Source organism: Nerophis ophidion, linkage group LG25, assembly GCF_033978795.1.
Source record: "Nerophis ophidion isolate RoL-2023_Sa linkage group LG25, RoL_Noph_v1.0, whole genome shotgun sequence".
Lineage (NCBI taxonomy): Eukaryota > Metazoa > Chordata > Actinopteri > Syngnathiformes > Syngnathidae > Nerophis > Nerophis ophidion.
In genome coordinates, this window is record NC_084635.1 from 15,485,241 (window position 1) to 15,498,383 (window position 13,143).

Below are 13,143 nucleotides of genomic sequence, written 5' to 3' on the forward strand. Positions count from 1 at the left end.
TGCGATGAGGTGGCGACTTGTCCAGGGTGTACACTGCCTTCTGCCCGAATGTGGCTCGGATAGACACCAGTACCCCACGCGACACCAAAAAAAAAAGCGGTAGGAAATGGATGGATGGATGTGATACTAAACTGCTTGAATGCCCAGAGTGGGTGGATGTTGTAACAGTTGCAATCGGTTAAGAAATGTGGAGATTTTTTGTACATTGTCCATTAATTTTCAAATGGGGGGCAGGGGATTCCTGGTCATTCCGGGTAATATTCTGAACCGGGAAACATGCTGGCTTGAATGTCTAAGGCGAGCGGAGTCTGTGGATGTTGGAAAAATTCAAATAGAATGAGATTGTAAAATGCCCATTCATTGTCAATGGGGAGAAAATTCATGGAAATTCCAGGAATTTTGCGATATGGAAATCATGTTTAGCGCTCGATATATTGGAAGAGTAGAGTGGGGGGATGGTTGAAAGGTCGAAATCAAGTTTAAAAATGGCGCACGATTCTGAGAATATAGGGCATTGCAGAACTATGACTACGTCCATTCTTTTGATTTTCCTGGAAATTTCAGAACTTGTCCAGAGTGTACCCCTGGACAAGGCGGTATAGCTCGGTTGGTAGAGTGGCCGTGCCAGCAACTTGAGGGTTCCATGTTCGATTCCGGCTTCCGCCATCCTAGTCACTGCCGTTGTGTCGTTGGGCAAGACCAGGGCTCTCAGACATGCGGCCCGTGAGACGTTTTTTTGCGGCCCCCACCTTAATATGAAAGTTTAATGTCAGTGTGCAAGTTTTCTATGAATGGCGCGTGACAGCGTTGTGTTATTTGGGTCCAAAATGGCTCTTTCAACGTTCTGGGTTGCCTACCCCTGCGTTATTGGAAAAGCGGCAAATGAGTGAAAGCGACAGAGACGTTGCCATGGAGACTAGGGTTTTCTTACGTGCCTGGCTGCAGTCACACCGCGACACCTGTCCGTCAGTAATAACAGTCACCGATAGCCTGGACCAATTCAAACCATTATTTGTTTTTTTTTATTGTTTAATTTGCAATGCCTCACACGATGAACACTACATATATTTCGATATGACGCCGTCACTTTTTTGCGCTCGCTATCCCGGTACCCGCCGATCGCCGTGTTGCTGAAGGGAGGAAAAGCGGAACAACACACATTGCGGAAATAATATTATTCTCCGTGCGTCGGCTAAATACAAATATATTTCTCAACCCCAAACATGTCTTTTTCAAAGCCGGCAGTGAAGAGAAAGGTTAGTGATGAGCAAAGACAATTTTAGGAAAAGTGGGGGATGCAATATTTCTTTGTTGAGCACAGGTGCACCCCGACGTGTCTTATTTGCACAGAGAAAGTTGCGGTGCACAAGGAGTAGAATTTGAAATGTCAGTATGCAACTAGACATGCTGAGGAATATGCAAAATTTTTTTAAAGAAATCTTTTCTTACAGCCCAGCCTCACCCAGACTCTGCATCAAGTGGCCCCCAGGTAAATTGAGTTTGAGAACCCTAGGCGAGATATTTCACCAACCTGCTCCCAGTGCCACCCAAACTGTTTTTTTTATTTTTTTTATTTAACTTAGCTCAGGGGTCTCAAACACGCGGCCAGCGGGCCAATTGCGACCCGTGAGACGTTATATTGCGGCCCGCACCTTAATATGAAAATGTAATATTGGTGCGGCCCGCAAGTTTTATATGAATAGCGCTTTACTGACAAACACATTTTGGGAGAACATCTGCACCGTAACACAACATAAACACAACAATATTCACCCCCGACCCCCCAACCCCACCACCCAATCGTAGCTCAGAAGAGTTAGGGCTGCATTGGATTCTGGGTATTTCTTCTGTTGTGTTTATGTTGTGTCCCTTGCGGATGTTCTCCCAAAATGTGTTTGTCAATCTTGTTTGGTGTGGGTTCACAGTGTGGCGCATATTTGTAACAGTGGTAAAGTTGTTTATACGGCCACCCTCAGTGTGACCTGTATGGCTGTTGACCAAGTATGTCTTGCAGTCACTTCCGTGGGTCTGCAGAAGCCTCATACAATTTGTGACTGGGCTGGCACACTTTGTGTATGGTGGATAAGCGGACGAGTCGACAGGTTTTAGGGGACGCTAAAGGCAGTGCCATCATGGCACACCCTTAATAACGTTGTTCGGGTAAAAACCGGGAGAATGATTGCCCCGGGAGATTGTCGGGAGCGGCACTGATATTCGGGTGTTTCCCGGAAAGATCGCGAGAGTTAGCAAGCATGTTTCTAGGGCGGGAAAGCCATTCAAAGAAGGTGAATTCAATAAAAAGTGCATGTTAAATTTTTTTAATAAATATTTTTCTCGCGGCCCAGCCTCACCCAGTTTCTGCATCCAGTGGCCCCCAGATAAATTGAGTTCGAGACCCCTGACTTAGATATTGAGTTTCACAATGTAAAGCACTTTGAGTCATTGAAGAAAAGTGCTATATAAAATATAATTCACTACCCCGCCTACCGGACCAGCTCTATACTCTCGGCGGGGTTCTTGAGGGTGCATGGGAGTTTGCCCAACCAGTCTACATGTGCTTTGTGGACTTGGAGAAAGCATTTGACCGTGTCCCTCGGGAAGTCCTGTGTGGAGTGCTCAGAGAGTATGGAGTACCGGACTGTCTTATTGTGGCGGTCCGTTCCCTGTATGATCAGTGTCAGAGCTTGGTCCGCATTGCCGGCAGTAAGTCGGACACGTTTCCAGTGAGGGTTGGACTCCGCCAAAGCTGTCATTTGTCACAGATTCTGTTCATAACTTTAATGGACAGAATTTCTAGGCACAGTCAAGGCGTTGAGGGGTTCCGGTTTGGTGTCCGCGGGATTAGGTCTCTGCTTTTTGCAGATGATGTGGTCCTGATGGCTTCATCTGGCCGGGATCTTTAGCTCTCCCTGGACCGGTTCGCATCAGAGTGTGAAGCGACCGGAATGAGAATCAGCACCTCCAAGTCAGAGTCCATGGTTCTCGCCCGGAAAAGGGTGGAGTGCCATCTCCGGGTTGGGCAGGAGACCTTGCCCCAAGTGGAGGAGTTCAAGTACCTAGGAGTCTTGTTCACGAGTGGGGGAAGAGTGGATCGTGAGATCGACAGGCGGATCGGTGCGGCGCCTTCAGTAATGCGGACGTTGTATCGATCCGTTGTGGTGAAGAAGGAGCTGAGCCGGAAGGCAAAGCTCTCAATTTACCGGTCGATCTACTTTCCCATCCTCGCCTATGGTCATGAGCTTTGGGTCATGACCGAAAGGATAAGATCACGGGTACAAGCGGCCGAAATGAGTTTCCTCCGCCGGGTGGCGGGCCTCTCCCTTAGAAATAGGGTGAGAAGCTCTGCCATCCGGGAGGAACTAAAAGTAAAGCCGCTGCTCCTCCACATCGAGAGGAGCCAGATGAGGTAGCTTGGGCATCTGGTCAGGATGCCACCCGAACGCCTCCCTAAGGATGTGTTTTGGGCACTTCCAACCGGTACGAGGCCACGGGGAAGACCCAGGACACGTTGGGAAGACTATGTCTCCCGGCTGGCCTGGGAACGCCTCAGGATCCCCCGGGAAGAGCTAGGCGAAGTGGCTGGGGAGAGGGAAGTCTGGGTTTCCCTGCTTAGGCTGCTGTCCCCGCGACCCGACCTCGGAAAAGCGGAAGATGATGGATGATTGGATGGATACCCCGCCTACCGCCTGAATGCAGCTGCGATAGGCCCCAGCGACCCCAATAGGGACAAGCGGTAGTAAATAGATGGATGGATCTATGGTGAAGCCTTTTGAACTAAGAACCACAAAGCATCAATCTGTCTTTCCAGAGAAAAATGTGACAAATTCGGATAATTCATTAGGATTAATGCAAAAATGTAATGTGCTGAAGGCCTTGCATCGTTTAATACTGTTTTAATGGAGCCATTTGTGTGTGGACGTCTTGTAATTGGAAGATTAGTGGTTCACCCTTCCGATTGAGTGCGTTCATTATGAAGTACCAGCCATGCCATCGTATATAAGATCGGACTGCAGAGGGATTAGAAGTGAGTAAACACTTGGTACTGCAGTGGTATCAAAACAAGGCCAGCAGCAGGGAGGGTGAAGACCGGGTAGGAGCAGGAAGACGGAGGGTGTGAGGACACGCTGAGTGCTGAGGAATGGGTAAGTGGAAGGAGGGTGGGGGGTTGTTGTCTTTCAGAGTCTTCCAGCTGTCAGTAGGAGGGGAAGGAGGGAAGTGTGAGTTTACAAGCGAGGGAGGGCAAAAAAGATGAGAGAAGAGGAAGGATGGAGGCAGGCTTTCTGCTTAGATGTGGATGGAAAAGAGAGTGAGGATATCCTGGTGAGTCTTTTTTTTTTTTTTAAAAAGGAGATTATCACAGCAGCTCTAAGGCGGCAGAAACCACCGCTATGTCATTATGACCTCATCATCATTGTGAGAACACCAACCTCCACACAAATGGTCGATTCCTTGTGGTGGCAGCAAAAACCAGCATGGAACGTCATCAAAGCTCACCTTTCAGGCTTTCACACACACAGAGCGCCAACGTTTTGGGGAACCAGGATGAGGCGGTTGAAGAAGAAAAGGTCAAAATACGATTCATCTATTTGTGTGCTGCATCGAACAAAGTTATGTTGAGGTTTCCCCGATTGCGTCTCGTAGCACATACCGTATTTTTCGGACTATAAGTTGCAGTTTTTTTCATTGTTTGGCCAGGGGTGCGACTTATACTCAGGAGCGACTTATGTGTGAAATTATTAACACATTACCATAAAATATAGAATAATATTATTTAGCTTATTTCTGTAAGAGACTAGACGTATTTCATCGTATTTAGTGATTAGGAGCGACAGATTGTTTAGTAAACGTATACCACAGGGGTGTCAAACTCAAAAACAGAGTGGGCCAAAATTTTAAACCGAACAAAGCCGCGGGCTAAGGTTGAACAAATTAACATTTTAATAGGGACCCAAACCAGTTTTGCATTGAATATTGAACAAGCAAGGCTTATATAACTTTATACTGACATGCAAAATTGAGTTTCAAAAAATAATAACAATAATTAAAAAATATCAATGGCATATCAAATAAAATCAAAATCAAAATTGAATGCCTCTTTTCTATTTGCAGCCTTCTGAGGTAAATATCAAAATAAACTTTTTCCAAAGGCCAATAAAGTAAAATATTGAAAGTAAGATAACAATAAGGAATGAATCAAACATTCGAGCCTTGAAGTAGCAAGAGAAAGTGAATGAATAAAACTTTAATTATTGCTCAGTTTGCTACACTGATTTGCTTTAACAACACTTATACAACCTAATAGTGCAAAATCAACTTTCAAAAAACAAAAAAAAAACATCACAGAAATAACATTTAAATAAAAAAATATAATGCCTCTTTTGCATTTGCAGCCTTCTGAAGTAAATAGAGCTAATAAATTTGAAAATAAAATAACAATGAGGTGGTTGGGGTTGGGGGGTAGCGGGGATCGGTGGTAGCGGGGTTGGATATTGTAGTGTCCCGGAAGAGTTAGTGCTGCAAGGGTTTCTGGGTATTTGTTCTGTTGTGTTCATGTTGTCTTTCGGTGCGGTTGTTCTCCCGAATTGTGTTTGTCATTCTTGTCTGGTCAGGGTTCAGAGTGTGGCGCATATTTGTAACATTGTTGAAGTTGTTTATACGGACACTCTCAGCGTGACCTGTATGGCTGTTGATCAAATATGCATTGCATTCTCTTTTGTGTGTGTGTGTACAGGCCGCATATACTATGTGATTTGGCCGGCATGCTGTATGTATAGAGGAAAGGCGGACGTTACGACAGGTTGTGGAGAACGCTAAAGGCAGTGCCTTTAAAGGGGAACATTATCACAATTTCAAAAGGGTTAAAAACAATAAAAATCAGTTCCCAGTGGCTTGTTGTATTTTTTGAATTTTTTTGCAAAATTTTACTGGTCTCGGAATATCCCTAAATAAAGCTTTAAAGTGCCTTATTTTCGCTATCTGCGAAGACACTGGCCATTTCCCTGTGACGTCATACAGTGCTGCCAATGTAAACAATGGGAATACCACAGCAAGATATAGTGACATTAGCTCGGATTCAAACTCGGATTTCAGCGACTTAAGCGATTCAACAGATTACGCATGTATTGAAACAGATGGTTGGAGTATGAAAGTATTGAAGAAGAAACTGAAGCTATTGAGCGAATTCATAGTCATAGCATGGCCAAATAGCTGCGTTAGCATCGCCGGTAAAATGTGCGGACCAAACGATCAGGACTTTCGCATCTTTTGACACTGGAGCAACTTAAATCCGTCGATTGGTAAGTGTTTTTTTCGCATTAAATGTGGGTGGAAAGAAACGTAATGTAGTTGCAAATGCATTTGCAGGTTATCCATACATCTCTGTGCCATGTCTGCTTTAGCACCGCTGGTAAATAGCATGTTAGCATTGATTAGCGTAGCATGTTAGCATCGATTAGCTGGCAGTCAACATCAACAAAACTCACCTTTGTGATTTCGTTGACTATCGTTGCAAATGCATCTGCAGGTTATCCATACATCTCTGTGCCATGTCTGCCTTAGCATCACCGGTAAAATGTGGAGACACTACGGCAAATTCAATGGGGGTCTGGCGGCAGATTTCTTGCCACTTTCGCATCTTCGGGCCAGTGATGCAACTTGAATCCCTCCCTGTTAGTGTTGTTACACCCTCCGACAACACACCAACGAGGCATGATGTCTCCAAAGTTCCAAAAAATAGTCAAAAAAACGGAAAATAACAGAGCTGTGACCCGGTGCTTGTAATGTGTTGAAAATGAAAATGGCGGGTGTGTTACCTCGGCGACGTCACATTTTGACGTCATCGCCTCCAGCGCGATAAACAGAAAGGCGTTTAATTCGCCAAAATTCACCCATTTAGAGCTCGGAAATCGGTTAAAAAAAATAAATGGTCTTTTTTCTCCACCATCAAGGTATATATTGACGCTTACATAGGTCTGGTGATAATGTTCCCCTTTAAGGCCCGACCCCAATATTGTTGTCCAGGGGGAAATTCGGGAGAATGGTTGCCCTGGGAAATTTTCGGGAGGGGCACTGAACTTCGGAAGTCTCCCTGGAAAATCAGGAGGGTTGGCAAGTATGAGTATAAGCGGTGAATGCAGCGTTACAGCGGCACTGCCGCTGTATAATACCGGCGGGCCAGCTCTAATGTTAATTTGATATTGCCTCAAGGGCCAAATGACATTACACGGCGGGCCAAATTTGGCCCGCGGGCCAGAGTTTGACACCCATGGTATAGCATGTTCTATTTGTTAAAGTTATTTGAATGACTCTTACCATAATATGTTCCGTTAACATACCAGGCACCTTCTCAGTTGGTTATTTATGCCTTATATAACGTACACTTATTCAGCCTGTTCTGTTATGATCTGCTGCCCGGATCATATTTTGATTTAGAATTTTGGGTGTGTTTGGGTTTTTCTGTTAGTTTGGACTTCCTTTGTTGTTGGTGCACCTTGTGAGTTAGTTTGGTCACCATGGTAACTTATTATTTTCACCTGCCGCGGGTTTCAGACGCACACCTGTTTTTGTTAATTACTTTCTTATTTAAGCCTGCCTTCTCCCGTCAGTCGGTCTTGGTCCTTTGTTTGCGGTGATCAACAATCACGTTGACGTATCTAGTTCTAGTCTCTGTGATAAGTATTGCCTTAACTTTCCGTGCGTTCGGCACGCGTTTCTTTTGTTGATTTTTGTCTGTTTTGTACCAGTGTTATTTTTTGCATTAAATCAAGCCCTTACCTGCAAATCCTGTCCGAATCGTCCTTTGCATCCCGGGGTGAACAAAAACGCGCATCACAATGAGTTTCAAACGTGACATGTTGTTCACTATTCTTTATTAATTTTAAATTTCCTTTCAAATGTTTATTCTTGGTGTTGGGTTTTATCAAATAAATTTCCCCCAAAAATGCGACTTATACTCCAGTGCGACTTATATATGTATTTTTCCTCCTTTGTTTTGCATTTTTGGCAGACGCGATTTATAATCCGAAAAATACGGTAAATGTGGTGCATTGAAGTGAATGTGAATTATATTTATATAGCGCTTTTCTCTAGTGACTTTCTCTCTTAACATGTTCTATCTACACTTCTGTTAAAATGTAATATTCAGTTTTTCTTCTGTTGTTTGATACTTCACATTAGTTTTGGAAGATGCCACTAATTTAGGTAACAATCCGATACAAAGTAGTTACAGGATCATACATTGGTCATATTCAAAGTCCTCATGTGTCCAGGGACATATTTCCTGAGTTTATGAACATAAAAAATTAAAATAAAAACGAAAAAACATGCCAAAAAATATTGACGTAATCATAGTAGTATCCACTAGAAATGCTCCTGTACTTGGTATCATTACATTTGATGTTAGTTGTGGATCCACCAATGGCGTTTGTTTACATTTTAACATTGAAACATTATTCAGAGCTGTTTGTTTTATGGAGGAAATATGGTTTAACATAGAACTGGCACCCAATGTTATTAAAACATTTTTATTGACTTCAAATCGAGAATCATTTTGAATCGAATTGTTCCCCCTTACAATTGAATCAAATCGTGTGGTGGTCAAAGATTCCCAGCCCTAAAAAGAAGCGTTACACAAGGGGTGCCCATTACGTTGATCGCAATCGACTGGTCGATCTCGGAGGGTGTGTCAGTCGATCTCAAGCCAGGCATTAAAAAATATACATAAAAATGAGCAATCATCAATCATACCAAGACTTCACTTTCGTCAGTTGTTTGACATTCTCGGCACCCGAGGATCTTGTGAGATGACGCTGGCTGCTGCGAGCTCATATTTAAGAAAAAAATCACTAACAGGGCGGACGCAGAGAAACACATTTTATTTCTAGAGACTCCGCACCTACTGTCAAAACTCTAAAGACCGACTGCACAGTTCCTGTCTTCACCATAAAAGACCTGTTTCATCCTGCCTGTGCTAACAAAATAAGAGTCTCAGAAAGCTAGCGTGCACAAGCTAGCAAGCTACGGAGTTTGATGCCAATGTATTTCTCCCCCGCCCTCAGCGACCGCTTTCTCACTTGCTTGCCCACCCGCACACTCACTGACGTCACTCACCTGCTGCCAGACATTAAAGGGCCACACACATATGCTACTCTCATAACAAAGTGTTTAAAAACGAGTATGCAAGTTGGACAAATGAGATGCCAAATCCAACCACTTTCATGTGGTATTGGACAGAAAGGAGGACTTTTTTTTTTTTCCTCCATTTGAAAATGCGGACGTTATCAGCACCACTGTCTAATTCCATTCAATGCAAGTCATCAGAATCAAATACACCAACTTATATTCTTGTCTTCATGAAAGAAAGGAATCTATGATGTTAAACATGCTTGTATTATCATTAAACACCATTAACTTGTTAACAAAAATGTCTCTTTCATAAATAAATAAATATAAATAGGAATGAGGTAGATCTCCTCGACTTGGTCAATTGAAAAGTAGCTCGCCTGCAGAAAAAGTGTGAGCGCCCCTGCGTTACACAATACACAATAGAGTCGTCCCTCGTTTATTGGTTCTCGACATGACTGCGATTTATGACCTTTTCGGAAAGTAGGAATTTTTAATTATAAATAAAATATCCATAGCTAGAGAAGAACATGAAGAGAGAAAGCCAATCAATGAGCTTGAGTGCGGTCATAAAGGTCAAGCGAGCGTTTTCCGCTTGACGCTGGTGTTTGACTTGTTTCTATTCAACATCGAAACATTATTTTTGGACGTTCAAAAGGGCAGATGACAAAAAACTGCTTCCCAAATTGCATTCCCTGACAGTAACAAACGTTTAGGAGTAAAGGAGGTAGAAAGGGAAATAGTGTGTTTGAGAAGAAGCATTACTCTTGAGGCAAGAACAACAGTCTTAAAACAAGCTTCATGCTCTCCAGAGCAGTCTGCCTTTCAGCCATCAATGCTATTGTGAAAGCATCGTGGTCAGGAGGCTGCAGGGGTTCAGACACTTTTCAAACACACCAGACAATCATTTGGGGATAGTGTTTTTTTTTTTGGTTGGTTTCATTTTTTTTTACCAGCGCCTGCTTCTACAACACTATAACCGCAGGTTCCATTTCAAATATTAATAGAGCAGAGTAATATGTCTGTCACTATGTTAGCAAAATAATAAATGCAGCTTTTTCATGAATATATTTACATTTATTACAAATAAATCCAGGGTGCCGGAGTTTTTAATACAGTTTTTTTTTTTCCCCAGGTTTTGGAGGGGCTTTTATAGGGGTGTAAAAGTAGACTTTCGAATGAACCACAGTTCGTACTTGTAACGATTCTAAATTGATTAAAAAATATATCAAATTGAATACAATATATATTTTATTTCATTGAGTTATTTATTTACAGATAATGTTTTTCAACACTATGTGAGCACTAAAGGCATGAAATAACAGCCTTTTAGTCACTGTTATGCCCTTTAAATCCAAATTAGTACAAACCCCGTTCCCATATGAGTTGGGAAATTATGTTGGATGTAAATATAAACGGAATACAATGATTTGCAAATGTTCAACCCATATTCAGTTGAATATGCTGCAGAGACAACATATTTGAAGTTAAAACTGATAAACAATTGTTTTGTTTGCAAATAATCATTAACTTTAGAATTTGATGCCAGCAACACGTGACAAAGAAGTTGGGAAAGGTGGCAATAAATACTGATAAAGTTGAGGAATACTCAAACACTTATTTGGAACATCCCACAGGTGTGCAGGCTATTTGGGAACAGGTGGGTGCAATGATTGGGTATAAAAGCAGCTTCCATGAAATGCTAAGTAATTCACAAACAAGGATGGGGCGAGGGTCACCAATTTGTATGCAAATTGTTGAACAGTTTTAGAACAATATTTCTCAACGAGCTATTGCAAGGAATTTAGGGATTTTACCATCTACGGTCCGTAAAATCATCAAAAGGTTCAGAGAATCTGGAGAAATCACTGCATGTAAGCGATGATATTACGGACCGTTGATCCCTCAGGTGGTAGTGCATCAAAAACCGACATCAGTTTGTAAAGGATATCACCACATGGTCTTAGGAACACTTCATAAAACCACAGTCAGTAACTACAGTTGGTCGCTATGTCTAAGTGCAAATTAAAACTCTACTAAGCAAAGTGAAAGCCATTTGTCCAAAACACCCAGGAACGCCGCCGGCTTCGTTGGGCCCGAGCTCATCTAAGATGGACTGATGCAACGTGGAAAAGTGTTCTGTGGTCTGACGAGTCCACATTTCAAATTATATTTAGAAACTGTGGACGTGGTGTTCTCCGGAACAAAGAGGAAAATAACCATCCGGATTGTTGTAGGCACAAAGTTCAAAAGCCAGCATCTGTGATGATATGGGGGTTTATTAGTGCCCAAGGCATGGGTAACTTACACATCTGGGAAGGCACCATTGATGCTGAAAGGTACATACAGGTTTTGAAGCAACATATGTTGTCATCCAAGCAACGTTATCATGGACGCCCCTGCTTATTTATGCTTTGGTGTAAATTCACAGTCACATTTATCACTAGTTTTTTGACTCTGCGTGCAAGATGTTCTATTCCCGGATTGCAAATGAAACCACGCCCCATCCTCTACAAAAGTATCATAATTAATCCGTAGAAAATGTGCACTGTTTAGATATATATCTTGGAGCTTTTGTTCTAAGGACACGGTTGAAAATAAACTTCATAAACATATAGATTAACCTGGTCAAAAAATTAGGAACACATTCACACTCTTGAATCGATTCAGAGGCTGCATTAAAACACCTTGTTTTTCTGTTTCCTCAAGTCCCCCCCACACTAAATCAGGGGTGTCAAACTCCTTTCAGTTTAGAGGCCACATTAAGGAAAATGTATTCACACGTGGGCCAGATGGGTAAAATCATGGCATAATAACTTAAAAATACAACTACGACAACTTCAGATCGTTTTATTTATTTTACTTTGGCCCAAACTAGATCAAGGACATTCTGGAAATGTACATATGATATATAATCCACAAAATCCATTCATTCATTTTCTACCGCTTATTCCCTTTCAAGGTCGCGGGGGGCGCTGGCGCCTATCTCAGTTACAATCGGGACAAGTCGCCACCTCATCGCAGGGCCAACACAGATAGACAGACAACATTCACACTCACATTCACACACTAGGGCCAATTTAGTGTTGCCAATCAACTTATCCCCAGGTGCATGTCTTTGGAAGTGGGAGGAAGCCGGAGTACCCGGAGGGAATCCACGCAGTCACGGGGAGAACATGCGAACTCCACACAGAAAGATCCCGAGCCTGGATTTGAAACCAGGACTGCAGAACCTTCGTATTGTGAGGCAGACGCACTAACCCCTCTTCCACCGTGAAGGCAATCCACAAAATTTAGTTGAAAATTCTGAGGGGAAAAAAAAATTGGTGCAGTTTCAAAAACACCATGAGAACACAATGAATTTAGACTTAATCTCAGTGTATCAATAAAGCAGGGGTCTGAAACCTGCGGCTCTAGAGCTCTTTCTTGCCTCCTTAGTGGCTCCCTGGAGCTTTTCTAAATATATGAAAATAGAAAAAGATGGGAAAAAATATATACTTTTGATTTAATAGGGTTTTTCGAGGAAGACAATCCCACTATATTAAACATGCTTTTCTGATGAGACTATTTGGTGAGCGCCGTTTTCTCCTACTAATTTTGGCAGTCCTTGAACTCACCAGTTTGTTTGCATGTACAATTTTCTTGTTTTATGCCACTCTTTCTTTGTCTTATTTTGTCCACCAAACTATTTATGCTGTGTGTGAATGCACAAATGTGAGCTTTGTTGGTGTTATTGACTTGTGTGGAGTGCTAATCAGGCATATGTGGTCAGTGCCTGACTTCAAGCGAATCAATGCTAACATGCTATTTAGGATAGCTATATGTACATATTTCATCATTATGCCTCACTTGCATGTATATTTGAGCTCATTTAATTACCTATGTCCTCTGTGTATTTAATTTATATCTGCATTTCTTGTGACATATTATCTGTATGTAACATTGGCTGCATTTTTGATAGTTGTTTGTGTGCCATGTTGTTCCAGACCACAGCAAACATTACCCAGCTTGCATATATTGTTG

The 13,143-nt window shown here is 42.4% G+C and overlaps 1 protein-coding gene and 1 long non-coding RNA gene across 4 annotated transcripts in view; one reads left to right on the forward strand and one right to left on the reverse strand.

Annotated features, from left to right (window-relative positions):
- Positions 1-13,143, forward strand: part of coro2ba (coronin, actin binding protein, 2Ba) — a 158,077-nt gene that overhangs the window by 67,238 nt on the left and 77,696 nt on the right. The window contains exon 1 of one of the 3 annotated variants that reach the window (XM_061887640.1): positions 4,216-4,320. The exons of the other annotated variants lie outside the window; for them this stretch is intronic. Within the exon in view, the coding sequence (XP_061743624.1) occupies positions 4,249-4,320 (72 nt within the window). The 5' untranslated portion in view covers positions 4,216-4,248. Of the gene's footprint in view, positions 1-4,215; positions 4,321-13,143 lie in introns of those variants that run through there. 3 annotated transcript variants of the gene reach the window in all.
- Positions 1-13,143, reverse strand: part of LOC133543155 (uncharacterized) — a 144,855-nt gene that overhangs the window by 52,389 nt on the left and 79,323 nt on the right. The window lies entirely within an intron of this gene.